The sequence below is a fragment of the Eptatretus burgeri genome, chromosome 8 (genome assembly GCF_056783735.1).
Source record: "Eptatretus burgeri isolate ZD-2024b chromosome 8, Ebu_testis_v1, whole genome shotgun sequence".
Classification (NCBI taxonomy): Eukaryota; Metazoa; Chordata; class Myxini; order Myxiniformes; family Myxinidae; genus Eptatretus; species Eptatretus burgeri.
The window spans coordinates 13652014-13666778 of record NC_140968.1 but is presented as its reverse complement, the minus strand read 5'-3'; the positions used below and the strand labels follow the sequence as shown (position 1 = coordinate 13666778).

The following is a 14765-nucleotide window of genomic DNA, read 5'->3' as shown; positions in this document are numbered from 1 at the left end:
TTCTTATGATCCTGCTCTTTATTTGCCCAAATCAGTCAAACATGGTACAAGACAAACTATTTGGGAACAAAACCAAACATACAAGGGTGGCTTTGTTGGGGGGGGGGGGGGGAGGAATAAAAACAAACAAACAAACAAAAAAAACATCGGATTTTTCTGTGAGTGCACCGCCATTTTACAAGGCGCGTAGAAAACGTTATCGGGATGGGATATTATTCCAGGAACAGGCAGTTATAGTTTAGGTTAAAGTGATGTAGGGTTATATTCCTGATATTACAGTAGTAAGTTCTCGATGCAGGTTAAGCAAGGGACTGTCATGGAGTTCTAGGAATAGAGTATTCATTGTCGTCGTAGAGCCACTGTTTTGGTGCTCGTTATAAACTTGCATGCATGTTTTGTTCCATGCAATGAGTTTTTATTCATTTGACTGTTTGTCTTGTTTCAGAGATTAATCCAGAAATTTGTTCCATCGCAAACTGATGGATCTTACTAAAAATGAGCATTGAAGTGAGTAAAGGTGCCATCTCCAAACACGTGGTGCCTGCATATCGCAAAATGCAACCTCATGTTCTACAGTAATTGGAGACCGACTTGAAGCACAGATGCAAGTTCCTTGGATGATGACCAGGTCAGGACAGCTCGCGGTTGCCGAGATTAATTGTGGATGGTTAATGGTGACTAGCAAACCGTTGACGAGGTTGAGACATTAATCATGGAGAATCACCATGGTATTGAGGTCGTCAAAATGTCCACAGGACTTGGAATTTCTTCAGGCAGAATGTTCAACGTCATCCACAAACACTTGGTCACCTCCAAGGTCTCAGCAAAATTCAACATCTCAAGCAATGGCTTGAATCGTGTTGTGACCTCTAACTGTCCAACGAGTAGAGCCAACTTTATCGCACGTCCGCTAACCGGTGATGAAACGTGGCTTCACCACTGCAACGGAAGTACAAGGGATCACCAACAGTCAAGAAATTTCACACAAGATCCTCAGCAAGCAAGGTCGTGGCCTCTTTTCTAGAATGCCAAGGGAATCCTCCTGATTGACTTTCTCACAAAACTACAATCACAGGGGAAACGATACATTAGCCTCATGAAAGGAATGTGGGAAGCCATCAAGGACAAACGCCGAGAGATGTCGACCAAAGGTGTGCTCCTTTACGATGACGCACAGTTGTACAGTCTGCCATTCTTGATAGGCTTCGAGCAGCAGGATCACTTGCTGTATACCCTGCCAAAAATTCTTCCGTACTAGCCGGAACTGGCCCCGAATGACGATTACGTATCTCTACATTTGAAGTCTCATCTGCAATGGTCATTGATGAGGAAATGAATGGAGCAATGGAGACATAGCTGAAGGAGCAATCTGAAAGCTTGTCCTGTATTTTATTGGCATGGACAGTTTGAAGGATCAATGGAGCAGATGCATTGAAGTCGACGGGCACACAACTGGACTGAAAAATAAAAGTTGGCAAGTCTTGAATTTCTGTTTGACTCTTGTTCCTAGAATATAACGAATGCCCCTCAATGACTTTTGCGAACGCAAGTCCAGGTCAGGACCCTCAGCTAGCAGCAATACGTTAACCGGAGAGCATACCACTCAGGTTTCGGCCTTTATACTTTTTTTTTTTTTGAATACTTATTGACTGGAAGGTATTTATGAAGATGGTGCCCATGACAATTTTTCACAAATGTCTGAGGATTGACCAACTAAACGTGTCATCTGAAGCCTTCATTTCAGGAAGTCAACATTGAGCGCGAGCTCATCCGCCACTCCCTGACGATGGCAAATGATACGGAATACGAAAAACAAGAGTCTTGCAATGCTGCACGTGATCTTGGATAACCACACAGTTCAAACATTTCTTGAGTCACAGGTGGGTTTAATTCATCAAAATGCTCCCCCACAAGAAGACTTGCTGATTCTAACAGGACTCTAAAGGCTAACGGCTTTGCATATGGTCCTCTACTAATTACATTCGTCTACTTCACCTCTTTTAAAATTACATGAGCGATGACCAATAACAAAATGATTGGATGACCGATGTGATAGCAGAAGCGCACGAACAATCCCTATTGGCATTTTCACCATGTGGTAAACAAAAATAAAACAAAATTAAAAAAAAAACATCCGCATTAAGACCAGAAGCTGATGAGAATTCGGCTGAGACAAGTGTGTGCTAATTATTATACAAAGTGGAACTTTTATATATTTTTCTTCAACCCCAGCACTCCAGACCATCGATCAGGCTTTCCCTTGAATATAGCACAAACACTCTTCTTCCTCGTAATGCACGTATAGACAATAAACCTCCTGCACTATCAACGGTTCTATGGTCATAGCTGTTCGAGGGATCTCTCGATTTGTCTCTCTCTCACACACTTTTTTTTTTTTTACTTCTAAGATACACAAATAATCATTTCACTACCAATATAAATCCAAACATCAGCACCGGACCTCATAAGATCGGATTTGCATTCACATGCAGGTAGAGCTCATGGCAAAAATCTCTCGTTGCATGCCTCATATCATCCCTGTGATTGAAGACCACCTGTCTTATGTGGCCAAACTACCTGGCGTGGATCGGCGTTTTGCATTGTTTATTCACTCGGATTATACGGCCACATGTTGCGCGCGGAAATTTTAACTTGGCATGAGGGAGCGACTGGCAACCGAGGATGCACCTGTACAGACTTTTCCAGTTTAGCGGCTGTTACACTTCCTTAGTTGTAATAGGTTCAGTGCAGACAGAGCTTGTAACGCTCAACAAATCTCAGGACAGGCAGTTTGTCTTGAAGTACAAGGAAGCACAAATTGCACTCTGAGTATTGCTGCACTCAAAGCATCTAAAAAAAAAATTTTTCTTTCAATCCAGCATTCCCCACCATCCTGCCACCAAAGCAAAATCACTCATTCACACATACACAAACGCAACTTTTACACACCTCCCAACTTCTCAAATCACCTGAATCTCTCAGTATATTAGTCACCTTCAAACCATCCCCATAACACAGCAGCCCAGGCACCAGAAATTCCAGGCACTGACCATATTCCTACAAGCATGAGGCCTGGTGTCTACATCGTGCCATCTGTGTGGGCCTCAGTGTGGAGTGGCTCGCCCAGTCCAGGTCTCGTGGAGTGTATCCGGCGCCAGATGAATTATATTCACTTCCACAGCTTGCACCTTCTTGTGTTTTGGTGGAATGGAACACAGCTTGTAGGTCACGTCATCACCCTCTGTGGGTACGTACTCCCCCTCAATGCTGGCGGGGAAAGCAGGGATAAAGGTTGTGGCATATATTTCAATCAACATATCAGACACGTGATACCACAGATGTACATGCACATTTGACATTTGTTACATCACCACAATAGAAAAAGAAAACAAACAAGATATCCAGCTTAGGCCGTGAGGGCATTGCTTTCAAGGCTACAACGGAAACATATGAGGAATGATAGAGTGTGGACTTTACTCTTCATCAACTGTCAGCTAGTGTCTATCCAAACCACACCACACACACACCTTTTTCAATTGAATAAATTTAATCTCAGCTGCCTCCCATTTATTATACTCAAAACACCCACTCCCAATAGTACTGCAGCAAAGCAAACCAATTGTTCGACTTTTCATAAAAGCACCAAAATTGGTACATATGTTGATTAATGTATTCTGAACAATTCTGGATATGGAGCCACTCGAGATTTTGCCTTGGTCAGCTTTGGCGGCCATTTTCCAAAATGGCCACCATTCCCACTTCAACAACATGGGATATCTGTCGTTGTTATTCTCTTTGTAGGTTTACAATGATCTACAATGAGTTCAAGGCAGGCCACTTCACAGTGCAAAAGACCAAGAGGGCATTCTCAGCAATTCCTCTTGACCAAGCGCATGAACAAAACAATGCTCGTGTCAAGGGTGACGGAGGTGCCGCTGGCCTGACGGACAATCCCAGTGCTCTGAGGCGCTGGATGGTCGCCGGACCCGAGGTGGCCAGAGTGATCATGGAGTTTGAGGAGGCGAACATGCATCCAAATGCCAATGAGGAGACACGTCACCATGAAGAAACACCGTGTGCACAGGAAGCATTTGCCAAAGATGTACAATCACTTGTGGCTGTCATTGAAGAGCTGGGGAATCCCTTCGAGGAGAATAGTCGAGATTTGCTGGTCCAAGACACCAAGGAGATTGCCGATCCTGCAGTGATTGAAACAGTTCGCACTGCCAAGCAGATTGGACAAGAACAGTTTCAGGCATACTCAAAGGATTGCCTCATCGACAGAACGACGACCATTGACGAACCTATAAAGAGGAACAAACTCCCCCTCTTCGGAACAGACAGAAGACCAAAAGCATCCAAAGGAAAGGAAGCATCTGTGAAGAATGATATGGCCTTATTTGCAAGGCTCTACATAGGCTGCCAGAACCGCGATGGGAACCTGGACGAGTTCTTCCGTCATGAAAATCGAGCATGCCCTCCCGCGTTGTCTGATGCAGGTAAGCTACACCTGGGTAGCAAAAGCGACTTGCTGGTGTGCCTTGAAGGCGTTGCTGAAGCTCAGTCTGATGCACCTGCTGTCACTTCTGTTGTCCTTCACGGCGCCGTCATCGTGCAGATGTTGAAGCCTGGCACTGCCAAGACATTTGAAGAATATTCCCACCGTCTTCATCCCATACGTCGAGGGGCAGCTGCGTCGTGCTTCACGTCTCGACCTTGCTTGGGATAGTTACAAAGATGGCTCCTTGAAGACGGTGACAAGGGAGAAATGAGGAAAAGGGGTGCGACGGCGCGTGGTGAGCACCGCAGCCATACCAGGAAACTGGCAAAGTTTCCTACATGTCGACGCAAACAAGGTGGAGCTCTTCACCTTCCTGTCCGATGTGCTGATGCAGTCCTTCCATGACGAGGCAAAGGAGCTGGTAGTCACTGATGGTGAAGCAGTCATCTGCCTTCCAAGGCAGGAAGATGAAAGCTCTCTGGCTCCATGCGGTCAAGAAGAGGCGGACACTCGCATCATGCTACATGTGGCCCATGCTGCAGAACATGACCACCGTCGGATTCAAGTTCTAACCATAGACACGACGTCGTTGTCTTGGCGGTGATGGTAGCCCAGGCACTACCATGCATGGATGAACTCTAGATTGCATTTGGGAGGGGCAAGAACTACCGCTACATCCCTGCCTACCGCTACATGAAATAGCTGCCTCCCTCGGTGCACAGCAGGCACGTGCCCTCCCTGTCTTCCATGCAATGACCGGATGTGACACGGTATCAGCATTCGTGGGGCATGGGAAGAAATCTGCCTGGGCCACATGGAACTCGTTTCCAGAACTGACAGATTCTCTTGTGACCCTGACCACCACGCCAGTCAACATCCAGGATGACACAATGCACTGCATTGAAAGGTTTGTGGTGCTCCTCTATGACCGCACCAGTCCATATACGGACGTCAATGAGGCCAGAAAGAAACTCCGCCAAGAGGAACTCCGTCCAGCACATCCCACCTACCTACGATGCTTTGGAACAGCATGTGAAGAGATCAGTCTTCCAGGGTGGCTATGTCTGGGGGCAGGTCTTGGTCCCTCAACCCGTGCTTCCATCACCAACAAGCTGGGGCTGGCGGCAAACAGAGGATGGGTCCTACGAACCGCTCTGGACCACACTCCCTGAGGCTTCAAAAAGTTGCTTCGAGCTGGTGTCGTGCGGCTGCAAAAAAGGCTGTAGAAACTGCTGCAAATGCAAGAAGGCGAATCTGCAATGCACTGGACTGTGTGCTTGTGAAGGAGAATGCCAGTAGACAGACGCAGTAGACACAGACTGAGATATCGGCCTAACTTAGAATGTGCAAATGCAAAGTCGCATTGCTTGTAAAAGTGTTGACTTCTTGATCCAGAGCCAGTACACTTGAGCTCAGAAACTCATATTGTACTAGACTGATGCATGCGTGTACCATGTGCCCTGGCACAATGGTAGTAGACAGTAAACCGTGGCCGCTTCAAAGTGAAGTGTGCAATAATTTGACTACATTTTCTGAGTTTGTCATTATCACGATTATCAGTTCCCTTTTCAAAATAGAGTAAAGTATGTAATCTATAATGCAATTTTTGTTGATTCCAAACCCATTGAATGTGATGAATATCATTTGACTCTTGTTCTCCAGGCTGAATGGGTACTTTTCAGCAAAAAGTTTCAGGAGAGCAGCAATTTACAAATCAAATAATGGCTTTTTTACCGAAAATACTGGCTCATATTTGAATACGCCTTTTCATGATCAATTTACTGAATTTTACACTTTCCTTATATCTTCCACCAATACAATAAGAAAATAAGAGCATATAGCCAATTTCGCTAAGGTAGAATGGTGGCCATTTTGGAAAATGGTCGCCGAAGCTGACAAAGGCACAATCTCGGGTGGCTCCATATCTAGAATTGTTCGGAATACATTATTCTACATGTGAACCAATTTTGGTGCTTTTATGCAAATTTGAACAATTGATCTGAAATATCAGACTACGCTGCAGGACTACAATGGGAGCGACCGGGTGGTTGGGGATTGAGGGGGGGGGGAGGGGAGGTTATTATGATTACTTTTGTTGTTGGAAGTGGTCATGGAAAATGCCACAATAACGTGGAACGCTGACGCTGCTATTTATACACCTTTACATGGCGTTTTTCTAAGGTGGAAAAAGGCAATAAAACGGGAATTCCTCTGGATTTTTACAGCAGAGTCGAAACACAACATCGGCTCAGCGACTGTGAAAATAAGGCGAACGCCTCTTACATGTGATCTAATTAAGGCCTCTGAAATATCACTCATAATACCTCCTCCCACCACCACTGGGAGCAGTCCCACCAAACTACACGGTACGCATTAACGGAGAGACTTTGCGTCATCCCCACCTTCGGAAACCCCGGGGGCAGGTTGAGGGAAACAAAGTAGCTACAACCTGTCTTATAATGCTTAGTCCCCCTGGCAAAGTTTGATTGTGATTGGATAAGTAACGACCGACTGCATCGGCCACAGACATGCAGACAGACAGACACCCCAAATTGTGTACTTTAGGATGTTTATATAGATCACACCTTTCACTCTTTTCAGAACAAATGTCTCATGAAGATGATTTCTCATAAACTCCAACTTAAAGTGTTAGAGGTATTCCATTTGAATCTTTAAAAAAAAAATAAAACAATGTTCATGACTTCCACATCGATGTTCGATCAAAAATCATTTTTCTCTCCAGCAAAGCACCAAAATCATCCCAGAAACGCAACACACTCAAATCTTCCCCAAACTCAGGACCTACTCTGAGATGTGAACAAAAATATCTTCGGTCCCTTCAGCAGGCCGGATGAAGCCATGGCCTTTCGAGCGGCAGAAGGACTTGCAGATCCCGTGAAAAGTGGGCCCAGCCGTTGCTCGTGCGGTCCTATCGAAGGTTAAGGGAACAAAATCGAAGGAGGTGGTTTCATTAAAACATAAATAAAACTAGAAGGGCACTCGGTGGAGCGTATACCTCCACCATGTAATACCTCATCCACGAGAACATATTGGGCCCAGTACATTTTTGAAACTTCATGCTACACAGTACGATATCGTTTTTGGTCCTATCTCTCAATGGTGAAGAATCACTTTAAAAATTAAATAATTCTCGTATCCAGATCCGTATCTTCACCAGAATCGAATCAATCCATCCTCGTCACACACCCAACCTGTCCACCATGTTTCATCCGAATCCATTCACAACTTTTTGAGAGATCATGCTATATGTCGTTGTTGGCCCTATCTCTAAATGGTGAAGAATCACTTTAAAAAATTCTAGTAGCCGGATCCGGATCTTCACCAAAATCTAATCGGTTCGTCCTTGTCACACACCGAACCTGTCCACAAAATTTCAACCGGATCCGTCCACAACTTTTTGAGATATTCTGTACACAAACAGACAGACAGACAAACGGGGTGAAAACAACTTCCTTCACCTTTGATGGCGGAGGTAACGAGAAAAAGAGGGGAGAGTTGGGGAAGATAAAAAAAATCATTTAAACCATTGGTGATGAGGTGTGAACGCACTCAGAGTAAGTGCGAGTACGGCGTGTTGGCAGTGGACTCGGCAGCAGAAACTTAGGCGAAGGTGGTTGATCCAGGGGTTGGGAGTCATGCTGCAGGTTCAGAGGGTTCAGCCGAGGGGTAGTCTCCGGTTGACTGTGGGATGCGGAGGGCGTCGTCATCTTGATGGATGAAACTCAGGTCCTGAGAAAGATGCGAAAGACGTTAAGTGGCGATCATGCGTTTCACAATTTTCAACACAAATCACAATTACGTACGGAATTTCTTCAAATATTAAATAAATGACCAGACAAGGTCGACCGACGTATGTCGTTTCTCAAACATTTACTTAGCCCCTATCTTTAGCAGGCAACAATCGTCGCCGCAGAACGAGGATGTGTGTGCTGCATTGCCCATGTGACTTGAGTAAAGATAAACAAACAAAAACCATCTGGCATCACGTCCTGCTGGGCGCCATTAATCGGGTCACTGTCGATTGCACAGATGAAGTCGTGCAAAAGCCTTTACAAATGTACGACGACGACTTCTGCCGTATAGTAGTTTATACTTATCAGGATCAGTCATGTCCTCAGCTTTGGAATAAATTGTGACACCGCATGGTACTGCCGCAACCCCGGAAAACTACTCTCCATTGCCTTGTGCGTTTCTGTCGGAGAGGTTCGTAGCAAGGTCAACGTTCGTAACCGTCACCAGACTCCACGGGTTCGAGATCCTTTTCGGTGTTCCACGTGGTCCCATCCATCGATTCAGTTTGATTTAGACATGCCAGTGGGAAATGAACATTCAAACATAAATAAATAAATAAATAAAAAGCAGGATTTTAAATACGGGAAAACAAACAAATAAATTACACAGCACCTATCAACAGTTTATTTTGGAAATTGATCCTTATTTATATGAATGAAACTTCCTCCGCCCTTACCACTCACTCGGCCACCTGCGCCGAAACAGCTACACCTGATATCACTGCAGCAGCAGCAAGGAAAAAGGGACGGGTGGAGGAGGAAGGGAGGTAGAGGGTTCACCAACTTCCATGAGCCAAAATCAGAAATAAATAAATAAAAACATAAAATAAAATCTCACTCAAACACGCAATTTGGTGCCTGTCTTGTTGACCTGGATCGGAGGTTGCAGTGACTTCATTTGTCCCCCCCATCCCACTCCCCAAGGGGGTTTTTACCTCCTTGGCTGAAATCCGTGTTCAGACAGCTAATCGCGGAGTTTTTTTTCCAAGGCCGCTTCGAATAACAAAAGTAAATAACACCAATGATAATAGCATAATATTAAATATTATTACTAATAATATTCCACCCACCCCCACCACAACCACCACAATAGCTTGCTGTGGCCATTCGTTGGACACCCCCACTGGAAGTTCAAAATAAATAAAAATTATAAACCACAAACACGTATACAGTACGATTACCTTTTTAAACGGCTCACGACTGCCGTTTAACACGGAACCGAAGGGGACGAATCCCGACGCTCATGGAGGCGTTGTGTGCTTATCACGTCCCACACAAACTAACGGACCCAAGCCGAGATCGACTGTTATCTGTATACCCCAGAAAGGAAAAGAACCATGACCCCCCCACCCCACCCTTGCCCATCCTGGAGGGAGCGGCTGTACTTGTACAAACAAATGCACGAAGTGGCACAAGTCGAACACGTCTGCATTTACCGCGGCCATGCAGCTTTCGATCCGTTCACATCTGACATACCATAATTGGTCATGTGCTGGGGTATGGCAAAGGGAATACCAAACATAAAATAAAGTAAAGGATTAAATAAAGTAAACACAAAATGTCAGATCTGATTTATAAACAAAACCAAAAGGGTTCCGTTCATCTGTCTGTCTTTCCGTGTGTGTGTGTCTGTCTGTCTGTCTGTCTCTCGACTACCAGGGTGACTGTTGGGTGAACCAGACGAAACGTTTCGCTTCTTCGTTATCACTTCTGATCACACTGCGGCTAACAACTGTGACTTGTGTAGACTCGCATAACTCAGGTCTTCACCACACTGCTGTTTTTAAGACGAAGAAGAAGTAGTAGTTAAAATGTCCTCGAGGTTCTCGGTTTTCTTTTCACCGCAGCAGTAAAGTGCAAGTACGGACAGGTAAACGTCACGCCTAGATGCACTCCCGCGCCGTGCAACGTTGTTCACCGTCGAGGACCATTTCTCACTTTGGCATGCAAGGAAAAGTCTTCCACGGTCATGTGTCGGGGAGGGGAAGGAAGGGAGGGGAAGGAAGGGGGGGGGAGGGTATGACGAATCGGTTCAGTCGAGGTCATGAAGGTATCACGAGGCAAAACCAACTTACCTGGCCCGTTTCAAGGCAGGCAGAGAGACCGCTTGGCGACGCCAGTCATTCTCGCAAACCTACAGTCCCACCGCCAAGGTCGCCGTGGCGCCTTCGGTTCGAAAAAAACGACGGCACTACCAGTGGGCGGTGTATCCGCCACTACAGGTATTTTTACTAAAGAGGCACGTAGCGCTGCCAGTACGAACGTTTCAGCAGCGAATGAAGCAAATGCACGCCCACGATGGCGAGCTTGAAAGATTACAGACAAGTTGGTGGCCATGAGGCCCTGAAGTACAGCCACGAGGCTCCCGATTATTGATTAATAAACCACCTAACTCCATCAGCCAAACGAGCACACAACTACTACTACTACTACTACTACTACTACTACTACTACTACTACTACTACTACTCTGATGAGGCACCCAATACACTCACCACACAGACAGGTGCCCCATACCCCCACATTCCCACCGTCCTATCGGGACCCATACCTCAATCACCTTTCAGACCCCATAGCCAGTCACCAGCATCCCTCATGCCCCATGACAGCCCACACGACACCCTTATACCATACTACATAGCATGCCTCATCCTCTCCCTTCAGGCATGTTATATATATATATATATATATATATATATATATATATATATATATATATATATATATATAATCTCCCTATACATCCCACGATCAACCGATTTCATTTCAAATACCCCACTCCAAAATATAGAGGACCAGATCCGTGCGCGGCACCCGAAAACAACACGGGAAAGGGTATCCGTCCGGAAGTTGCGTTGGCGGACATTAGCCGAAGAATAGCTCGACCAGGACAGGAATGTTCAAACAAAGCTGTGCAGGAGTAACGAATCACTCACCGAACCCTCGGGAAAGCGTGCAGGAGAGAAAAGGGATGGGCGGGTTTCCTTCTTTTGTTGCAGTCTTGGTTCAGGGCAGTGTTGGGCTCAACTCCTCCCACACTGCGCTGAAATCCTCCCACAATGCTCTCAACTCCTCCCACAACGCTCTCAACTCCTCCCACAACGCTCTCAACTCCTCCCACAACGCTCTCAACTCCTCCCACACTGCGCTGAAATCCTCCCACAACGCTCTCAACTGCTCCCACAACGCTCTCAACCACTCCAACACAAGCTCCAAGTCCACCCCCCCCCCCCGGCACAACTCTCTCAATTCCCCCCCACACGATATCAGCTCCCACACACGTGACGATTGGATAACGAAACATATGCACCATGCAGTCAGGTCTTCAAAGCAAGTTGAGACAATTTCAACCTGATACAAAACAATGACTTGGAACAAGACGTACTCCATTATATGTGAGCATGGCCGACACTGGATTGCGAAATTTCATCTCGTCCTGGTAGTGAAAGGAGTTCCAACTGCGTCCCTCAATATATATATATATATATATATATATATATATATATATATATATATATATATATATATATATATATATATATATATATATCAGCAGCTTGGGATCCAAAAGGTCGTGAGTTCAAGCCCCGTTGAGCCACTGAATTAATACACCAGGGGGTTGACTCAGCCTGTCATCCTTCCGAGGTCGGCGAAGTGAGTACCAGTGTACTGGGCCGGTGTATACCCCGGTTAAAATAGGTGTACCATATCCCTGTGTCATAAGAGGCGACCAGGGTTGCGTCAGGAAGGGCATCCCGCGTAAAACATGTGCCAAATCACTATGCGGATCATACGGATGATCCGCTGTGGCGACCCCTAATGGGAGTAGCCGAAATAAGAAGATATTATGATATATATATATATATATATATATATATATATATATATATATATATATATATATATATATATATATATATATATATATATTATTGGTTTGGCAGAAGACTGACTACGAATCAAACTTTACCGTGCTTCAGGTCAGGTATGGGAGCATGTGCCAGAACAGCACGTCGCTGCGTCCACTTTCCGCCGGTACTCCAGGGGCCTCCGTCTGGCCATCCCCCAGGCAGATGCCAGGCCCATCCCCATCTCCTTGAGATGATGGTCAACCTGTTGCAACCATGAGGCACGTGGTCGACCCACTGGCCTCCTCCACTCATGAGACTCCCTCGCTGAGAGAATCTGGTGAGCAGGATCAGCGTCAGGAAAACGAGCCACATGTCCATACAGCCGCAACTGACGCTCACGGACTATGCAGATAACAAATCTCATCCGAGTTTCTCTCAGCAACCGCTCGTTGGACACAAAATCCGACCAGTGATAGCCAAGGATTCTCCGAAGAGACCTGGTACCAAAGGAATTAAGTCTCCATCTCAGATCCTTGGTCAGAGTCCAAGTCTCGCACCCATAGAGCAAGACTGGAAGTACCAAGGACCTGAAGACTCGGACTTTCGTCCTCCCGCCCAGGTACCGGCAGCGCCACACCCCATGATCCAGTGAATCCATGACTCCCCAGGTCCGACCCAGACGTCTATTGACCTCTGACTCGCAGCCAGCAGAGACATGAATATCACTGCCAAGGTAAGTGAATCTCTCCACGACCTCAACATCCTCACCACAAACAGACACAGACAGTGCTTGCATCACCTTTTACCGTGCTTGCATCACCTTTATTAGCAAACAAGTTGTATGCTTCATGGAAGAACCTGGGAAAGAAGCACGTTCTTCCTGCACAACAAAAAAAAAAAAACACGTTTTCCAATTTATTTATGATTATTATTTTTTTTTTTTTTTCGCATGAATGCGACTATTTGTGCAAGGCATGGATCTCTGTGCGGGATTTGCTGGCACCGCAAAGCGCCGGACACAACCCACGAAATCCAATGCGAGGACAACAATGACACACAAACACGCACAGGGTGAGGATGATGCAATGATGGAAAGCAGCCAAGGCAGCGGTTAGTGCAACCTGCCATTGCAAAGGCACTGCGGGATGTCGTGATGTGCAAGCGCCGTCCCCACCCCTCCCCCCCCCCAACTCCCTACCAGAGCATCAATTCATGCATTTTGCATCAGCATCACTTTACAAAAGAGAAAATCGTAGGTGACATCACAGGAGACTTAAAAGCACATTACATCCCCTGGGATATGAAACTTGGAAGGGCGGGTCGAGCACTTGGAAGGGCCTGCAGTGATTGGTTTGAATATCCGAGTCGAGCAGTCGACACAGTGTCCATTATCGAGAAGTTTCACGCAACGTCGCACACACACACACACACACACACACACACACACACACACACACACACACACACACACACACACACACACACACACACACACACACACACACACACACACACACACACACACACACATTATGCTTAGAGTGCAGGTAGGGCGAGTTCATCAATGCAATGACGTATGCGTGGCAGTTGTGGCACACTCTGTGCAACCACAGACTTTGTTCAATGTCAGATTCTGTTCGATGCGGCTTGCAATGCTGTACAACTGTCACTGGTGCAAATGTACGTGTCACCAACACCATGTGGTGAGTTCCACCATTGGCTCCCCTTTGCAACAATGTCTTTCTGTGTCCGAATCACCACAATTCATCGGCAGACGCCACGTGCACGTGTAAACACAAAATGACACCGTGGCCTTGCAGCACAGTGTCTCATCTGGATCCCATTGCTGAAACCAACTGATGTACCGCCCTGGAACTTTGCAGGCACGGCATTCTTCCAAACGGATGGCACACTCATCGATACGTCGTCGTCTTAGAATCGAAAGCTTCTTACCAACAAAGGTTCAGTTGTCAGACAGAACCTTGTGATTCGAAGGCGACGATGTGCGAAATTAAAGATCCCAGGATGTCTTTCACGAGAGCAAAGCAATCATTTTACAGACATCCTGAACAAATCCCAAATTCCTACCCCAATGTGTCACCCACAAGTTCGGTGAGTTCACAAGAGTCATACACGTACAAGTGTTATTACACGTTATAACCCACGTTATCCAAAGTGTGAGCAACACCTGCAGCGATGGGACTTGAGAGTTGAGACCAGACTTGGAACACAAGGTTCCCAAGGAACAATGGCCATTGCTATTACAAGAGCCAGCACTTGTCTGATGGTCTATCTCGAACCTTCGTTGTAATCTTGTACAAATTTGCCAGACAACTTTTTAGGTTTAAAAGTTAAACCGACCATCTGAGCCCCCTCGATTGCTCAATCTCTCGGCTCTGTCTTGACCTGCCGCAATTCGAGAGACAAAGAAAATGCTTTGCACAAGTCTGGAGATGGCGATGGTTCGTGAGCAATGTACACGGTTCGCCTTTTTTTATTTTTTGACCTTCGAGGGGACGCCACGGGCAAACTGGCGGGAATCGGGAAAAACGTAAATGACGAAAGTTGTCATACTCGAAGAGTACTACTTGCATACCAACT

The 14765-nt window shown here is 46.0% G+C and overlaps 1 protein-coding gene across 5 annotated transcripts in view; it reads right to left on the bottom strand.

Annotated features, from left to right (window-relative positions):
* The window catches only part of LOC147021142 (calcium-regulated heat stable protein 1-like), a 32693-nt gene continuing 17928 nt past the window's right edge, over positions 1-14765 (bottom strand). Inside the window, exons 1-4 of one of the 5 annotated variants that reach the window (XM_085890965.1) lie at positions 11250-11394; positions 8072-8251; positions 7308-7430; positions 1-3267 (exon numbers count right to left, since the gene is read on the bottom strand). In XM_085890965.1, coding sequence (XP_085747091.1) covers positions 3105-3267; positions 7308-7430; positions 8072-8229 — 444 coding nt within the window. In that variant the 5' untranslated portion in view covers positions 8230-8251; positions 11250-11394 and the 3' untranslated portion in view covers positions 1-3104. Of the gene's footprint in view, positions 3268-7307; positions 7431-8046; positions 8252-9494; positions 9595-10388; positions 10456-11249; positions 11395-14765 lie in introns of those variants that run through there. The other 4 variants (XM_085890968.1, XM_085890967.1, XM_085890966.1 and 1 more) reach the window with 4 other exon arrangements.